Below are 14,705 nucleotides of genomic sequence, written 5' to 3'. Positions count from 1 at the left end.
CCATTTCACTTTCTCTATCTTTCTGTGCACATTTCAAAATTTTCTTATCTATGCCTTTCCTTTTACTTCAATCATGTTTTTTACCATATGAAAACACCCTTCATATCAAAGTTTGGGTGAGCCTTATTTTATCATTCTTACTCAACATCCCTGTCATCAGCTTCCTCCTTGTGAAAGCTTATTTGCCCAATGCAATTATTTCACTTGCGTTCGCAATACAATGACCATTTTGCTCCATAACACTTATGGGGTAGGTAAACTATTCCACCCGCTGTAATATATGAACTCCTATTTCAATGTTATATTTAGCTTTTCTCCAAAACCTCATAACTCTTGTTTTGCTTACATTCATTCTTGACACATACATAACACCGACTCTCTGATGTGCTCAGCAATGCTTGCGATCCCTTAGCTGACTGGAAAACTAAATCTTGATCATTCCCAATGACTTTCATGACCACAGTTTTCCCATGCTTCTTTTACTACTTCCTCCACGTATATATTGAACAGCGCAGATGAAAATGGACACTCCTGTCTTAATCCTCTACCGAACACTGCCCATCAAGACTCTCCACTTGCACCTGAGCAGTCTGAGACATGCACATGTTGTAGATAAGTCTATTGTTGTAGATTCTATGTCCATGCAGTTTGCTCTATCAGCTGCCTTTTTGAAATGAAGAAAACAGACCAACATCTTGATTTCAATCCGTGTTCCTCTCTATTAATGACCCTAGCACAGTAATGGCATCAAACCTGCCTCTCCACATCCTGATCCTAAACAAATTGTCCCCTAAGTAATCATTTTCCCTGACCTCCATCCTCTTGATGACGATCATGAGAAACACTTGAGCTGCCTGTGAGATTAATCTTATTGTTCTGTCGTCCTCGCATATGATTGCCTTTCCCTTTATTTGGAATAGGAACCAACACTGACGAAATCTTCTGACATAATTCCTCCCTCATAAATTCGAAGAATTAGTCGATGCAAATTCTTCCACCCCAATTTTCTAAACTTTTGAAGTAATGCCGAGGCAATTTTGCTTACCCCCAAGGCATTCTTTGATTTCAATTCTCTTTACCCCCTTTCTAACTCACCATTGGGTAAGCCTGGACCGAAGCTGCCCCCATTTACATTTTATTTCTGTTTATATTTAACCTTTCTGGCCTAATGTCTTTAGCATGTAGTTCCACTGTATATTCCTACTATCTCCCGTGAATATTTTCAGGTTCACATAAAATATACCAACTTATATTTAATTGTTTGGAATGATTTCCCTGTGTACTTCCTGTTAGTGCTTTCATCTTCCTGTATCACACACCAATTTCACCAATTCTCTGTAAACATATCCTCACACTATGTGTTCCACCCTGCTTCTTTTGCCGTATTTGTTTTTGGCCTCAGTTTATTATTAAAATCTTTAAACTTCCTTCTATGTAGCATGGTGTCAATATTCTTTCATTTCCTTTTCTTGCGTATCTTTCTAATCACTTAGTCCCCAGTCAATAGTTTCCTTGTCCTTTTCCTATGTACAGTTCCTATAGTTTCTGTGTGTCATGTTAATTACGTTCCCATTTTCCCCCTCTAGTATCCAGCTCCCTGTCACTTTCCAATTCCATTCCCTAAATTATGTTCCCTGTTTCATCTCTTTGAATCATATGCTGCACTTCATAATTACTAAATTTCGATCTGAATCTCTCCATATCCTCTCCCAGGGAACAGTGCAAACTGATCACATTGTTTTTGTGGTCCCCTGTGGGTCCTATTGGCCGTGTACTGTGCCTGACAGCGGGCAAGGCAAGTCTTCCACGGTTGTCGTCTTATGAAATTCTTGTAAAGCAAAGGCAAGAGCAGCAGCATGGAAGATTCAGAAAATGACCGAGCCAGTTGGAATGGGAGCATGGAATGTTAGTGCAATGTTGAGAACAGAAACATTTGAGGATATGAAACGAGAGATGGAGGATGAAAATATTCATGTTTCAGGGCTGTGCAAGGTGAGATGGAAGGATAGTGGGAATAACTGGAGTGGTAGTTACAAAGCAATATACAGTGCAGGTGACGAGAGTCACCGAGGGATGGCAATAGTATTAAACAACAAGGTAGGAAGAAGCATAGTAAACATTTAGCAAGCAATGGATAGAATATGATAGAAGTAGAAATGGAACTGGAACCAATGAACTTGGTCATTGTTAAGATCTACATACCACCAAGCAACCATAGAAAGAAATAAGTACATAGGGTACATGAGTAGTTACATAGGGTAAATACATAGGGTATGATGAGTTAAAGGATGAACCATACTTCATGGCCCATAAGATGTACCCTAGTTTTTCATGTTAAGACTAATGAAAAATACTTGGAAGAAACATAAAAGGATCAAAGTATAATGGGGTTAATGCTTAGTATGAAGAAAATTGAATTGTTACATTAAAAAATAAGCAGCTACACATATGCCAACATTCATCCATCATAGAATCCCAGAAATTTGACATCACTGGGTCAAAACGCCTTCAAACTTTTCCATTTTCCTCCTGAATACCTACTGCATCAGGTATACCAAAATGGAAAGTGTAGACTTGATTAAATACCAAGGCATTACCCTCACTCTTGGTGAAACATATGCATGGAATATGTGGATAAGTCAACCAAAAATTAGGATTTATTAGAAGAGTATTGCGTAAATGTAATGAAAAGGTTGAAGGTAAATGTTATCTATAGCTGTATAGGCCTCATTCATAGAATATGCTGCTAGTACATGTATGGGATCATCATGATGTTGGATTGATTTCCAAATTGAATCGCATGCATCGTAGAGGAGCTAGATTTGTAAAAAATTGTTATGATAAACTTAGTAGCGTTTCCAAAATATTAGAGCATCTAGGCTGGGAATCACTTGCGGAGCGAAGGTCAAAGTCACGGATTAAATTGCATGAATTGGAAGGACGTCTCTTTAAGAGTGATGTTGAAAATGTGTTATTGCCCCCATCGTACTACGAAGGTAGGAGAGATCGGGTCAATAAAACTAGAGAGATTAAGTGCAGAGCAGATAGATTGAAGATGTCACTTTTCTCATGAACTATGAGGGGTAACGTTGTCTGACTGCATGGGGAGGGAAAAGAATTTTGGATCAAAAGTAGTGTGTGTGTGTTGTGATCACCCCCTGCCACATGGGGATCGGGGTTCGTCCGGTGGCTATCGTATTGGCTTCCCACCCTGAGGGCTCGGGTTTAAATCCAGGCTGTGTTGAATATTTTTCAGAGGTATCTCGATCCCTACTTGAGGTGTGCTTTGTGGAGAGGGCACTTTGAGTGAGTATGCCATCCGTCGGATGGGACGTTAAGCTGCGGACCCCTTGGCGCCTTTCGTTATTAGAGTAGGCTGATGCCGATGCCAGGTTTCTCTCCAGCCTTCATCCTTTCCTGGCCATCCCCTATGGTGCAAATGACCTCAGCAGTCGGTCGCCTCCCCTAAATACTACTACTACCCCTGCCACACACCCTAGTGGTGGCTTTCAGGGTACTATGTAAATAGATAAATAAGCTGCTTTGTTTCTGTATTCTCATGTGTAATTCATGAATTCAAGCTTAGATGCAATACTGTATTGCAATCTTCTCTCTTAAGATCCCATTGGAGGTTATTATAATTTTTACTTTTTACACAACTCTTAGTTTTTGTCATTACTTTGATATTATTGAAATTTATTTTAAAAGCAACCATTTTCTATGCCTTTACAACGCACTCATACTATTTATGGTTAAATGCCATTAGACTCCGAGTTAAGGAGGGATGCAATGTATATGTGTATGTATTAGCAGAGAGGTGACATCCCCATTAGCGCAATGCATTTTAAGTTTTACGGCAGCATCACTCGTGGGATGTGACTAAATGCGGTCGATCGTGTGAGTACACAATTTAGAAATTTTTGAAGAAAGTATTTTTGATGTAAAATTTAAACTCTGTTGCTTACTACTGACACAAACAGTGATTTTATCGAAATTTGTAATCAAGGCAACCATTTTCTATACCTAATGCAAGAAAAACTACTCAATAGTGAGTATTTTTCCAGTGGATTGGCTTGTTCTTATAGGTCTAACTTATACTTCATATGGCCCGTAAGATGAAGGCTGATATTATAGCATATTTTTGAGTGAAAAAAGTGCATCTTATGGGCCAAGGGATATGGAAATAACGGGTGTTCCTGAAGGGAAACATTTGATAGTGATGGGGGTTTGAAATGTGAGACATTATTTGAAGTAAGAGATGGTGATGAGGTGGAGGATTATGGTCTAGGAACAAGGAATGACTGCAGGGAGAAAGCGATAGAGTTCTGTAGGAGACGGGGGTTAATCATCACCAACCCTTGGTTTAGACCACAAAAGGCGTCAGTATTCATGGAAAATATCAGGTGACTCAGAAAGGTATCAGTAAGATTATATTCTGGTTAGGAAGAGATTTAGGGAGTGCGTTGATCAATTCACACAGTATCTCCGGAGTGGATTTGGACTCTGATCACGATTAAGTTGTTATGAAGTGAAGCATCCGAGTCAAAAAGATGTGTATATCAGGGAAGATGGGTTTGCAAAATGAGAATAGAAGATGCCAACTGCTATTTGGAATGTTTAAAAAAGTTAGTGCTTTGCTGGAAAAAGTGTACCAACTTAGAAGGAGACTGTGTTGAAAAATGAAAATAAATTTTGAACAATAAATGTCTCACATATTTGTTAGATGGTAAACTTTACAGACTACCATTGTAAAACTCCTAAAAAAATGTCTTAAAATTGTCATTCAGAGGTTGATCATGATATACACCTCAATCTTCCTGATTTGGCAGTTCCTAATACAATTTTGCTTTAGAATCATTAAAGAACGTCTGTTGTTGATGAATGTAGAATTTGATGAATGAAGCCATGTAATGAGATCCTAAGCTATGATTATGACATTAAAGGCTTGCATTCTGGTTTAACAATTTTGTTGCACTCATTTGCTGCCATTTGTGATATCGAGCATTCCAGGGCCAAGTTTGAATGCATGTAAATTTTAAAAAATGCTCGGCCAGAAGTCATGCTGAATATTTTTATGGACATCTACCAAGTTTTTCTGTGGACCAACGAGGAAAAAATAGTCTCCTGTTCTAATTTCAATGCATCGGACATGCAGTTTAAATAGCATTGTTTATATTTCAAGTTTTACGTGAACTTATTTGTCAAATCCCGTAGTTTTGACAATGTGTTTGAAATAATTAATGTTTATATTTCTTAGGTTATGCAGGATGCTGATGCACAACGCTACATTGATGGAATTGGTGTTCACTGGTACTGGGATAGCGTAGTTCCCACCAGAACCCTTGATGAAACTCACAATAGGCATCCAGAAAAATTCATTCTTGCGACAGAATCAAGCATAGGTAAGACCTATTTATGTGCCCTGTGGCGAACGAGCACGTAATAATTAAATGCGTGATGTCAAAATGACCTGAGTACTTTTTGTATGCTTATTATTCTGTCTCAGAAGGATAGATGCAATTTATTTCCTTGTGGAGATGCATGGAAAGAAGTAGTGGTTAAAATTGGCATTTTAACCTCTACTTCTTTCAGGAGACCATAGCTTCACTGTCAGCCTGGTCAGGGTGAATGTTTTGTGGCCAGCCCCGGTTGTGGTCTCACCTGCCAACCCAAAGGTTGTGGGTTCGATTCCCACCTAGGTGGGTTTTCCTCGACCTAGGACGTGGATGTTTACGACTGCCTCCAACATTGTGATTTGGGGTTAGGTGGAAGAAGTGATTCTATAGTCTCAATCTCGCCTCAATAAAAACGTATAAATAAATAAATTACAGCTGGCTTATTCAGGTTTTAGCCTTTGATATTTATTCCTCCATATTTAACTCTTCATGGCGCTTAACCCATGAAGATTTCTTTTCAACAGACATTGATAATGGATTTGTTGGGTCTAGTGTTGGTTAGTGTAGTGTTGCATATTTTGTTTCAATTAAATGACCTATTTAGACTTATTCATCAAATCCATATCTCAATAATTGATTAACCCTATTTGATTTGATTTACCCTATTCGCCTGCAAAAAGGATCCACTTTTATCCCTCAAAATATAGCTGAAATATGAGGAATGTATTATGCACCAGTAATCAAAATTAGGATTTGAAATTTGTGTTAAAAACATTTGGTTCAATTTAGTATATATTTCTCAGTATTCTGGTGCATTTTATGTTTTTGCAAAAGATTGGTTTCAAATAAATATGTCCATAATATTTTTCCTGTTCTGTTGACAAAACAAGTTGCTTGATATATTTTTTGCTACACTCTTAATGAGGCGGTGTTTTAAGTAAAATGAATTCAGAATCCTTGAGATCTAAAGTGATGATTTCTAAAAATGTGTGCATGGAGTAGTTATTCAATGAAGAGGAAGCTGGTGGAAGCATGTATTCCATTTGGATGTGAATGGCACAACTCCCAACAGTAAGCTAAGTTCCTGTGCGGTGCATGCCGGCAGTAAATACACATTCCTTGTAACCTAGGGAATTTTTGTAAAGCACTATCGGCCTTATCCAATTCTTATCGGGGAGTTTATCCTTCAAAATTAGTGGCAGCGGCAGGGAAGTGGACAGAGTGGACATTGCTGGTTGGCTATGAGCCTGTTGCACGTGTGCAATGGTGAATAATCACATTTGTGCATCAATGGAAGCATGGAAACAACAGGGCATTACTTTGTTTTCAAATATTGAAATGCATTTTGAAATTAAATATCTTTTTATTAATATTATAATGAGATTTTGTGGCAGAGCTAGCCTAAAAAGCATTCCAGAATCTGATGTGATATTGCATTCAAGCTGCAAGTGGTTATGTGTGTCAAGGAGCATGGAAACAGCTGCAGAGAGGAATTATCGGATCACCACCACGTGAAAAGATGGTAAGAACTTGACAAAGACAGGAAGAGAAACTAAAAAAAGCTATGCATAGTCAATACAGCCTGTGACATGGAATTGCTAAATTGTCAGAACTAGAAGAAGAATTGAAAACTTGGATATCAAATCACAGAAGATCTGGATTTTCCATTTCCACAGGAAATACTTGTCAACAAGCGAGAGTGAATGCTACTAACAGAGACATAACTGATTTTACAGGATCAACATCATAATGTTTCGGATTTATGAGAAATAAGAGAGGGACTACTTACGTGTGTGGACAAAAGCTGAAAAAGCACAAAAGATGTCAACCGAACATGAAGACAAGATTTCCAAGTGACATAAGTTTGTCATTAATGCAAGAAAAAGAGAAAATTTTAAAACATTGAACGATAGGAAACATTAATGAGGCCCCACTGACGTTCGATGTACTCCCAAACAAAAGGTGCAAAAAGTGTAACTATTAAAACTTGTGAGCTTGATAAAATAGTCTTGCTGACCTGATAGAACAAAATTGCTGCCTTTTTAATTTTCAAAAGGAAACCCTTGCCCAACAAAAAACTGTCTTCCCTTTGCATTTGTGTATGTTCAGCCTTAGGGCTGGATGGATAAAGGGGGAAGAGAGTGGTGGACAGACAATGGGTGGTCTTAAGCTTCCTGAAACCTGCCTTGCTGGTATGGGATCAGTTATGGAGCAACAAAACAGAACCTGTCAGAAATAAAATCAACCAAATGGAAACTCAGATATGTGGCTGTAATTCCAGGTGGCCTACTGAGCCAGCTTCAACCATTTTAAGGATTAATGAAGAAGTAATGGAACAGTTGGATGTAGTCTACTAATTTTGAAGTGACACCTTCAGGAAGGAGGAAGAGATTTCAAGATTTGGCAGACTTGTGAATTGGTCAAAACTTCACAGAATGCTGCGAAGTGTGAGAGAGTTGTAAAATCATTTAATAAATACGGAATTATTCAAGTTCTCGATGGTAGAGAAGGCAATTTTTTATGCAAAGGCTCAATTTCTGAAGAAGCAGCCTCAATTGCTTCTTCATTTAGCTTCAGGGATGATGATGGACTCCAATTGCTGGGAATTGAGATTGACAATAGAAATTCTGCAGCTTAAAAAACCATGCTCTACATTCAGATTTTTACGATTCGTTTCTTAACCTCCTTACTGAGTGTCATTGTCACTGATTCCCTACTCCTCATGAAATCTTCTTTGCCTAATGCAATTCTTCTCTTCATGTCTTTACTCCTTTGACTACTTTGGTCCGGAACACTTTGAAGATTGGTATAATGTCTCACCTGCTTTAGAGGATGAACTCCTATTTCAATAGTTAACTTAGTCTTCCTCGTTCTCAAAAACCCCATAACCTCTTTCTGTTTACATTTAATTTCATCCCGTACCTATCGCCCTGGCTATTCAATGTGCGCAGTAATGTTTGCAAACTCTTGGCTTACTGGCAAAGTAAAGCTTGATCATCAGCAAACCTATCCGACGTTATGATGTAAAGGTTGGGGATGTCTCCTTTCCCTCCAATATGCTCCTATTTTCCACAATACATTCATTAGTTTTTCCCAAAGCACTCAATCAAACACCTTTTTGAAACATACGGAACAAACAAATACATCCTGATTGTATTCTGTTGCTCTCCATTAGTGCCCTCATTACTGCTCTAGCATCATGCATGTCTCTCCTCTCCCTGAACCCAAACTGACCATCCACCAAGTGATTACAATGCAGCAATTTCAGAGAGTAAAAATCATTCGCCTTGACCAGGATTTGAACCCGGATCCCTCAACGTCCAGCTGAATAGTTTAGCCAATGAGTCTACCGAGGTGATCTCTCACACTCTGAAATTTTTCGGGGGCTTTGAAGGAACGAGATGTTGTGATGAAATACCGTGCCTACTATACCACAGAGGCATTCATAGTCGTGTGCAATGTGCCACCGTCCACGAGGTTAAAGCCAACTTAAAACACTGACCAGGCTCTAAGTAATCATTTTTCCTGCTCTCCACCCTCTTATTGATATTCCTGTGAATCACTTCAGCCACGTGCAGAATCAGGATTGAAGTTGCTACTGGATGAAGTATGATTATACTGCCGATGAATTCGGTTTGGACTACTACAATGTGCTATATCCACACAATCTTGTCATCTTTTGTGTTTCTTATCCTTTTTTCCGGTAACTTGTTTATAGCCTGTGTTTATTCTTTTCGTTGAGAATGTTGTGCCTGTACGTTGTCCATGTATGCTTTCTTGCTGATTAATAAAGTAAATTGTATTTACTTCAAGGGGACAAGCCATGGAACTTTGAAAAAGTGCTCTTGGGGTCATGGAGTCGAGGAGAGGAATACATGATGGATATTCTTCAGGTTAGATTGCAAAAAAATGAATGAAATGGATTTTCATTCCTCCCTCAAGAGTTACCTACCTGCCTTTGGTCACAGGTACATTTATATGCATTTTTGATATGCCCAGAAATGCCCCCAGGATGTTAACCTAGGCCTTCTGGGCAGTAATCCACTGGACTACCATGTCCCGTTGAAAAAAAAAGTTAAAGGTTAAATATGTCCAAAAATGAATAGCCTCAAAGGCATATTGGTTAAAAGGTGCTTGATCAAAAACAAAGGTTCTAAAATCTGAGATATTATTGAAGGAAACAAGAAACTGCAAATTCTGTGTAGGTCATGAACATGCAAAACTATTAAAAAATTAAGACCTGATTAACTGAGGCGAAAGGCACGATTCATACTGGTTACTGATCCTCTTCTGAGCCCCTAAGCTGGTGGAAAGGGATCCATATGGAAACGAACTAGCGGTAGGCGTGATGGAGAAAGAGACTTGCTGCATCCTCAGTTACTTGCCAGGAACAGCAGTGACATAGATGTCGAAGACATCATTGAGTGTTGTTGCTAACCATATGTGGAGTTAAATTTACGAGGTGGTCTTCCTTGTGGTAGGACACCAAAATGAAGGATGTCAGCTTGGAGATACTCGGGTCACATGTACATTCCTGGTATGTGTTGCTTGTGTGTTCAGCTGTTATGGCGAGGGCATATGTGTAATTTTAGTAGATTCTATTTATGTTTGCCCTCATTCACCAAGGAAAGATAAATGATTAATTCCTAATGACTTTAATCTCTGTCAGGAGAAAAAAAGTAATATTCAGGCAATGAATGCCTTTCCTGTCATCATGCTTATCCAAAGCTGCATTTATTTTGGGTTAAGTAGGCTTGGATGTTTTGCAAATTACTTTTGAGTTCATCTCTCATACATGAATCCAACAAACCCCCCGCGGGTAGGGGGATAGAGAATACTCCCGCAGTATCCCTGCTTGTCGTAAGAGGCGACTAAAAGGGCGGGGAGAAAACCCCGAAATCAAACCCCAAGCCAGCAAGGGATGCGTCCAGATAGTGCTGTGGATCCACTGTCTGTGAGCGGCCATACCATCTGGCCTGCGATCCGCCCAGGTGTTTGCCGTGCCTGGAGACCCGTAAGGGAGAGAAGGGGATCCTGGAGGGTGAGCTTTCTGGTTCCCAGCAGGGTGTCGGATGCCCTGTATGGACCGGGGAGTGATACCCCTCTTCGGCCCCGGATTTCGTGTAAACGGGAGGCCGGGAGCTAGCCACTCCCGGTCAATCGGCTTCCGTCGCGTTTTCGCTCCGGTGGCGAGTGCCAAGGTTGTGGGGGTCTGCGTAGGGAGGTCGGAGATGTAAGGGTTTTGGTGGGCCCTTGCACCGAAGATCCACCCCGAAACAGACAACCACTCCAGAAGCGCTATATCCCTCGAGTTAGCCCTGGCGACCGCTCCGGTTTGGCGGAGTGGCGTCCCAAATGTGTGGCTCCGTGGTGGGTGGGGAGGCCGAGGGACGAATCATTTACTATTATGGAGGAAAAACCCTTTCCACCACTAAAAAGATCCCGTCCGGACACCGGCGGGGGAGAAAAGTGTATTGGCGCATGTAAGCGCTATTTAATTATGTCGTGCATAAAGGAAGGTGAAACCTTGAAAAAGGTTTCTCCTTTCTTAATTCGCAGAGTGTTGTCACAGATTGTGCCTGGGGACCCAAAGAGCGTGAAGAAGCTCCGGGATGGTACACTTCTTATAGAGACCCTGAACGATACACAAAGTGAAAAACTGCTTGCTATGGGAATGCTCCATGACATTCCGATTAAGGTGGAGGTGCACCGCACTCTTAACACCTGTCGGGGAGTCATCAGTCACTACGACCTCCTATACGTGGACATCGAAGAAATCAAGAGAGAAATGTTCTCTCAGGGAGTGACTGATTGTCGTCGACTCACCACAAGGCGCAACGGAGAAAACGTAAACAGCACCTCCGTGATCTTGACGTTTGCGCGTGATAGACTACCCGACAAGGTGTTTGTGGGCTATGAATCGGTACCAGTGAGGCCATTCATCCCAAATCCCGTGCGTTGTTTCAAATGCCAACGGTTCGGCCATGTCGCGTCGCGCTGCGAGGGCAAGGCCACCTGCCCGCGCTGTGGCAAAGACGCGCACGAGGATAAAGAGTGCTCTTCGGAACCTCTTTGTGTCAATTGCGAGGGTACACACCCAGTGTACTCTCGTGATTGCCCGAAGATGAAAGAAGAGAGGAAAGTCATGGAGATAAAAACACTGGAAAAAATCCCATATGCGGAAGCGAGGAGAAAATACAGGGCGCTAATCGCTCCAACTTTCTCCCGGTCCTTTGCTTCCGTTGCAACCACGCCATGTGTAAAGTGTACCATCGCCACGCAGACGGAGATACCGAAAGAATCCCCAATGGAAAACACGCAAGTGCCTAAACCCAAAAGGGTGAAGGATGGAAAGAGTAAGGTGGACAAGGAGCCACCTACTCCTGTGGGCCCTTCAAAGAAGAGCCCACTAAAAACCACCAAGGGGAACACGCCAAAAGGGCGTGAGAATACACCTTCCCCGCCGCCTCCAGTGAAGCCAAAGAAGCCGGAGGTAATTGAAGAGGACCAGAGTATCTCTGATACAGAGGTCTTCGCAAACGAGTGGAAGAGGAAACATCGCTTCAAGCGATAACCTCAATAGAGTTGGTCATCTCCCTTTTTAGTCAACTTATTTATTTATATATTTATTTATTTATTTATTTATTTTAATTTAACATTTTAAATGTGTTCCATTCTGCAGTGGAACTGCAATGGTTTTTATCGGCACAAGGAGGAGCTGGCCATTTTAATCCAAGATTTTAAACCCTCTTGTATTTGTCTCCAAGAGACCCATTTTAAGGCTGAAGATAAGGGTATTCTGAAGGGGTTCACTGTTTTTAGAATGGATGACCTAAGTGGCCAACGAGCCCAAGGGGGAGTAGCAGTTGCGGCCCGTGAGGCCCTTTACACCTCGCGAGTCCAACTGAACTCTCCATTCCAGGCCGTCGCTGTCACGGTACACACCCCTGAGAGGATGACGTTATGCAACGTGTATCTGCCAGAGGGTGCACCGGTGACTCGCCTGAACCTTGAAGCCCTTGTCCACCAGCTTCCTCAGCCGTTCATTTTGATGGGAGATTTTAATGCCCATGATCCTCTCTGGGGAGGGCCAGAAACCCAAAGTAATAGGAGAGGTCGAATTTTATCCAACTTTATTGAGGATTTTAACCTGTTTTTATTAAATAGCGGCGAAAAAACCCGCTTTAACAGCTTCAATGGGGAATTCTCAGCAATAGATCTTTGTCTATGCTCGAGAAGTCTAGCCCCAAAGCTGAAAATGTCCACCCACAACGATCTCTGTGGGAGTGACCATTTTCCTCTTCTACTCGTTAAAGAAGACTCTTCGCCCACCATTTCAAAACCTCCGGAAAAGTGGCGTATTAACCGTGCGGACTGGCCACTTTTCAAGCGTACATTTACATATAAACACGACGCAAGTTTCGACGCGTTGCACAACGTCGATAAACTAAGTTCAACGCTCTTGGCGGCAGCTACCAAAAGTATCCCTCGTACGTCCGGGAATATTAATCGAGCTCCTGTCCCTTGGTGGAACGGGGAATGCGACCGGGCGATTCGGGCGAGGAAAAAAGCATTGAATATTTTTAGAAAATATCCCACGGCAACTAATCTGGCATCGTACCGCCGCCTGAGAGCGCGAGCTCGAAGGGCCGTGAAGGAGGCCAAGAGGGCTTCCTGGATAGAATACGTCTCTACCATCAACCATCGCACGCCACTTGGTCAGGTATGGGACAAAGTCAAGAAAATCTCCGGGTCCAAGGGCTCATTTGTCATCTCGCCATTGCTTGTTGCTGGCCGGGTGGTTAATTCACCTGCCGAAATAAGCAACATATTTGCCAGTCAGTTCGCGGCCAATAGCAGTGACGAGGGCTATGCCGCGGACTTTGCGAACCGGAAGAGGCGATGCGAGAGAGTCCCTCTCAATTTTGGTGCAGGTCTTACAAGCGAATATTACAATGAGCCTTTCACGTCCTGGGAGCTTAAATCCGCCATCGAAGACTCCCATTACACCTCGCCAGGGGCGGACGAAATCCACAACGCATTTCTCCGGAACATTCCGGAAACCGCGATTGGGGAGGTCCTAAATACCCTCAACCAACTCTGGAACGAGGGCAGTTTTCCAAATGCCTGGCGAGAGTCCATCGTGATACCAATCCCAAAACAGGGCAAGGACAAAAATGACCCGAACAACTACCGTCCCATATCTCTCACCAGCTGCCTGTGCAAGGTGATGGAACGGATGGTAAACCGACGTCTCATGTGGTGCTTGGAGAGTCGACACCTGCTCTCCGACGCTCAGTGCGGCTTTCGGCGTGGCAGGTCCACGACAGACCATCTGGTTCGCACTGAGAACTTCATCCAGGAAGCCTTTCTCCAACGTCAACACGTCATAGCAGTCTTCTTCGACCTGGAGAAGGCCTATGATAGTGTGTGGCGATGGAGAATCCTCAACACGCTCCACAAGTGGGGATTTAGAGGCAAATTGGCCCTATTTATCAGAAATTTTTTAACCAACCGCCTTTTTAAAGTAAGGACTGGGAAGCACTTTTCCCGATCTTTTACACAGGAGAACGGGGTACCCCAGGGTTCAGTACTGAGCGTGACGTTATTTGCCATCGCCATCAACGACGTGGTGGAATGCATCAATGCCCCGGTGATGGCATCGCTCTATGTGGACGACCTAGCCATATTTTGCCGGTCGACACGACTGCCAAACGCTTCCAGGCAAGCCCAGGTGACTCTAAACAAACTGGGAGAGTGGTCGCGAAAGAACGGATTTCGTTTCTCCATGGAGAAAACGAAATGCGTGCACTTTCACCGTCTTCGCGGTTACCACGTTACCCCGACCCTAACCCTGTTGGGTAGGATTCTTCCATTTGTGGAGTCCGTCCGCTTTCTCGGCATGATCCTGGACCAAAAGCTGAACTGGCGGGAGCATATCCGCGTGTTACGTGAGAGGTGTCGCCAAACCCTCAACGTTTTAAAGTTTTTAACTCACTCCACTTGGGGAGCAGACCGCACCAGCATGCTTTTATTGTACAGAGGCTTGGTGCGATCCAAACTGGACTATGGTTCCATAGTGTATTCCTCAGGACGAGAGTCTTACTTGAGACCACTTACATGTGTCCACAATGCTGGGATACGGTTGGCCACCGGGGCATTTAGAACAAGCCCAGTCCCAAGCTTACTTGCAGACGCAGGGGAGCCTCCGTTGGAAACCCGCAGGATGATTTTAATGGGCAACTATGCCTGTAAAATTTTATCAGAGACAATCCACCCTTGTTTTAACATAGTTTTTAACCAACGGTT

At 42.4% G+C, this 14,705-nt stretch overlaps 1 protein-coding gene across 2 annotated transcripts in view; it reads left to right on the top strand.

Moving 5' to 3' along the window:
• Positions 1-14,705, top strand: part of LOC139689588 (lysosomal acid glucosylceramidase-like) — a 45,957-nt gene that overhangs the window by 17,979 nt on the left and 13,273 nt on the right. For both annotated transcript variants that reach the window (XM_071586750.1, XM_071586751.1), the window contains exons 7-8: positions 5,258-5,402; positions 9,210-9,289. In XM_071586750.1, the coding sequence (XP_071442851.1) occupies positions 5,258-5,402; positions 9,210-9,289 (225 nt within the window). The remainder of the gene's footprint in view (positions 1-5,257; positions 5,403-9,209; positions 9,290-14,705) is intronic.

The sequence above is a fragment of the Hetaerina americana genome, unplaced genomic scaffold (assembly GCF_022747635.1).
Source record: "Hetaerina americana unplaced genomic scaffold, ioHetAmer1.1.p SCAF_25, whole genome shotgun sequence".
Lineage (NCBI taxonomy): Eukaryota > Metazoa > Arthropoda > Insecta > Odonata > Calopterygidae > Hetaerina > Hetaerina americana.
The sequence above is the reverse complement of the archived record's forward strand: the minus strand, read 5'-3'. Positions and strand labels throughout refer to the sequence as shown.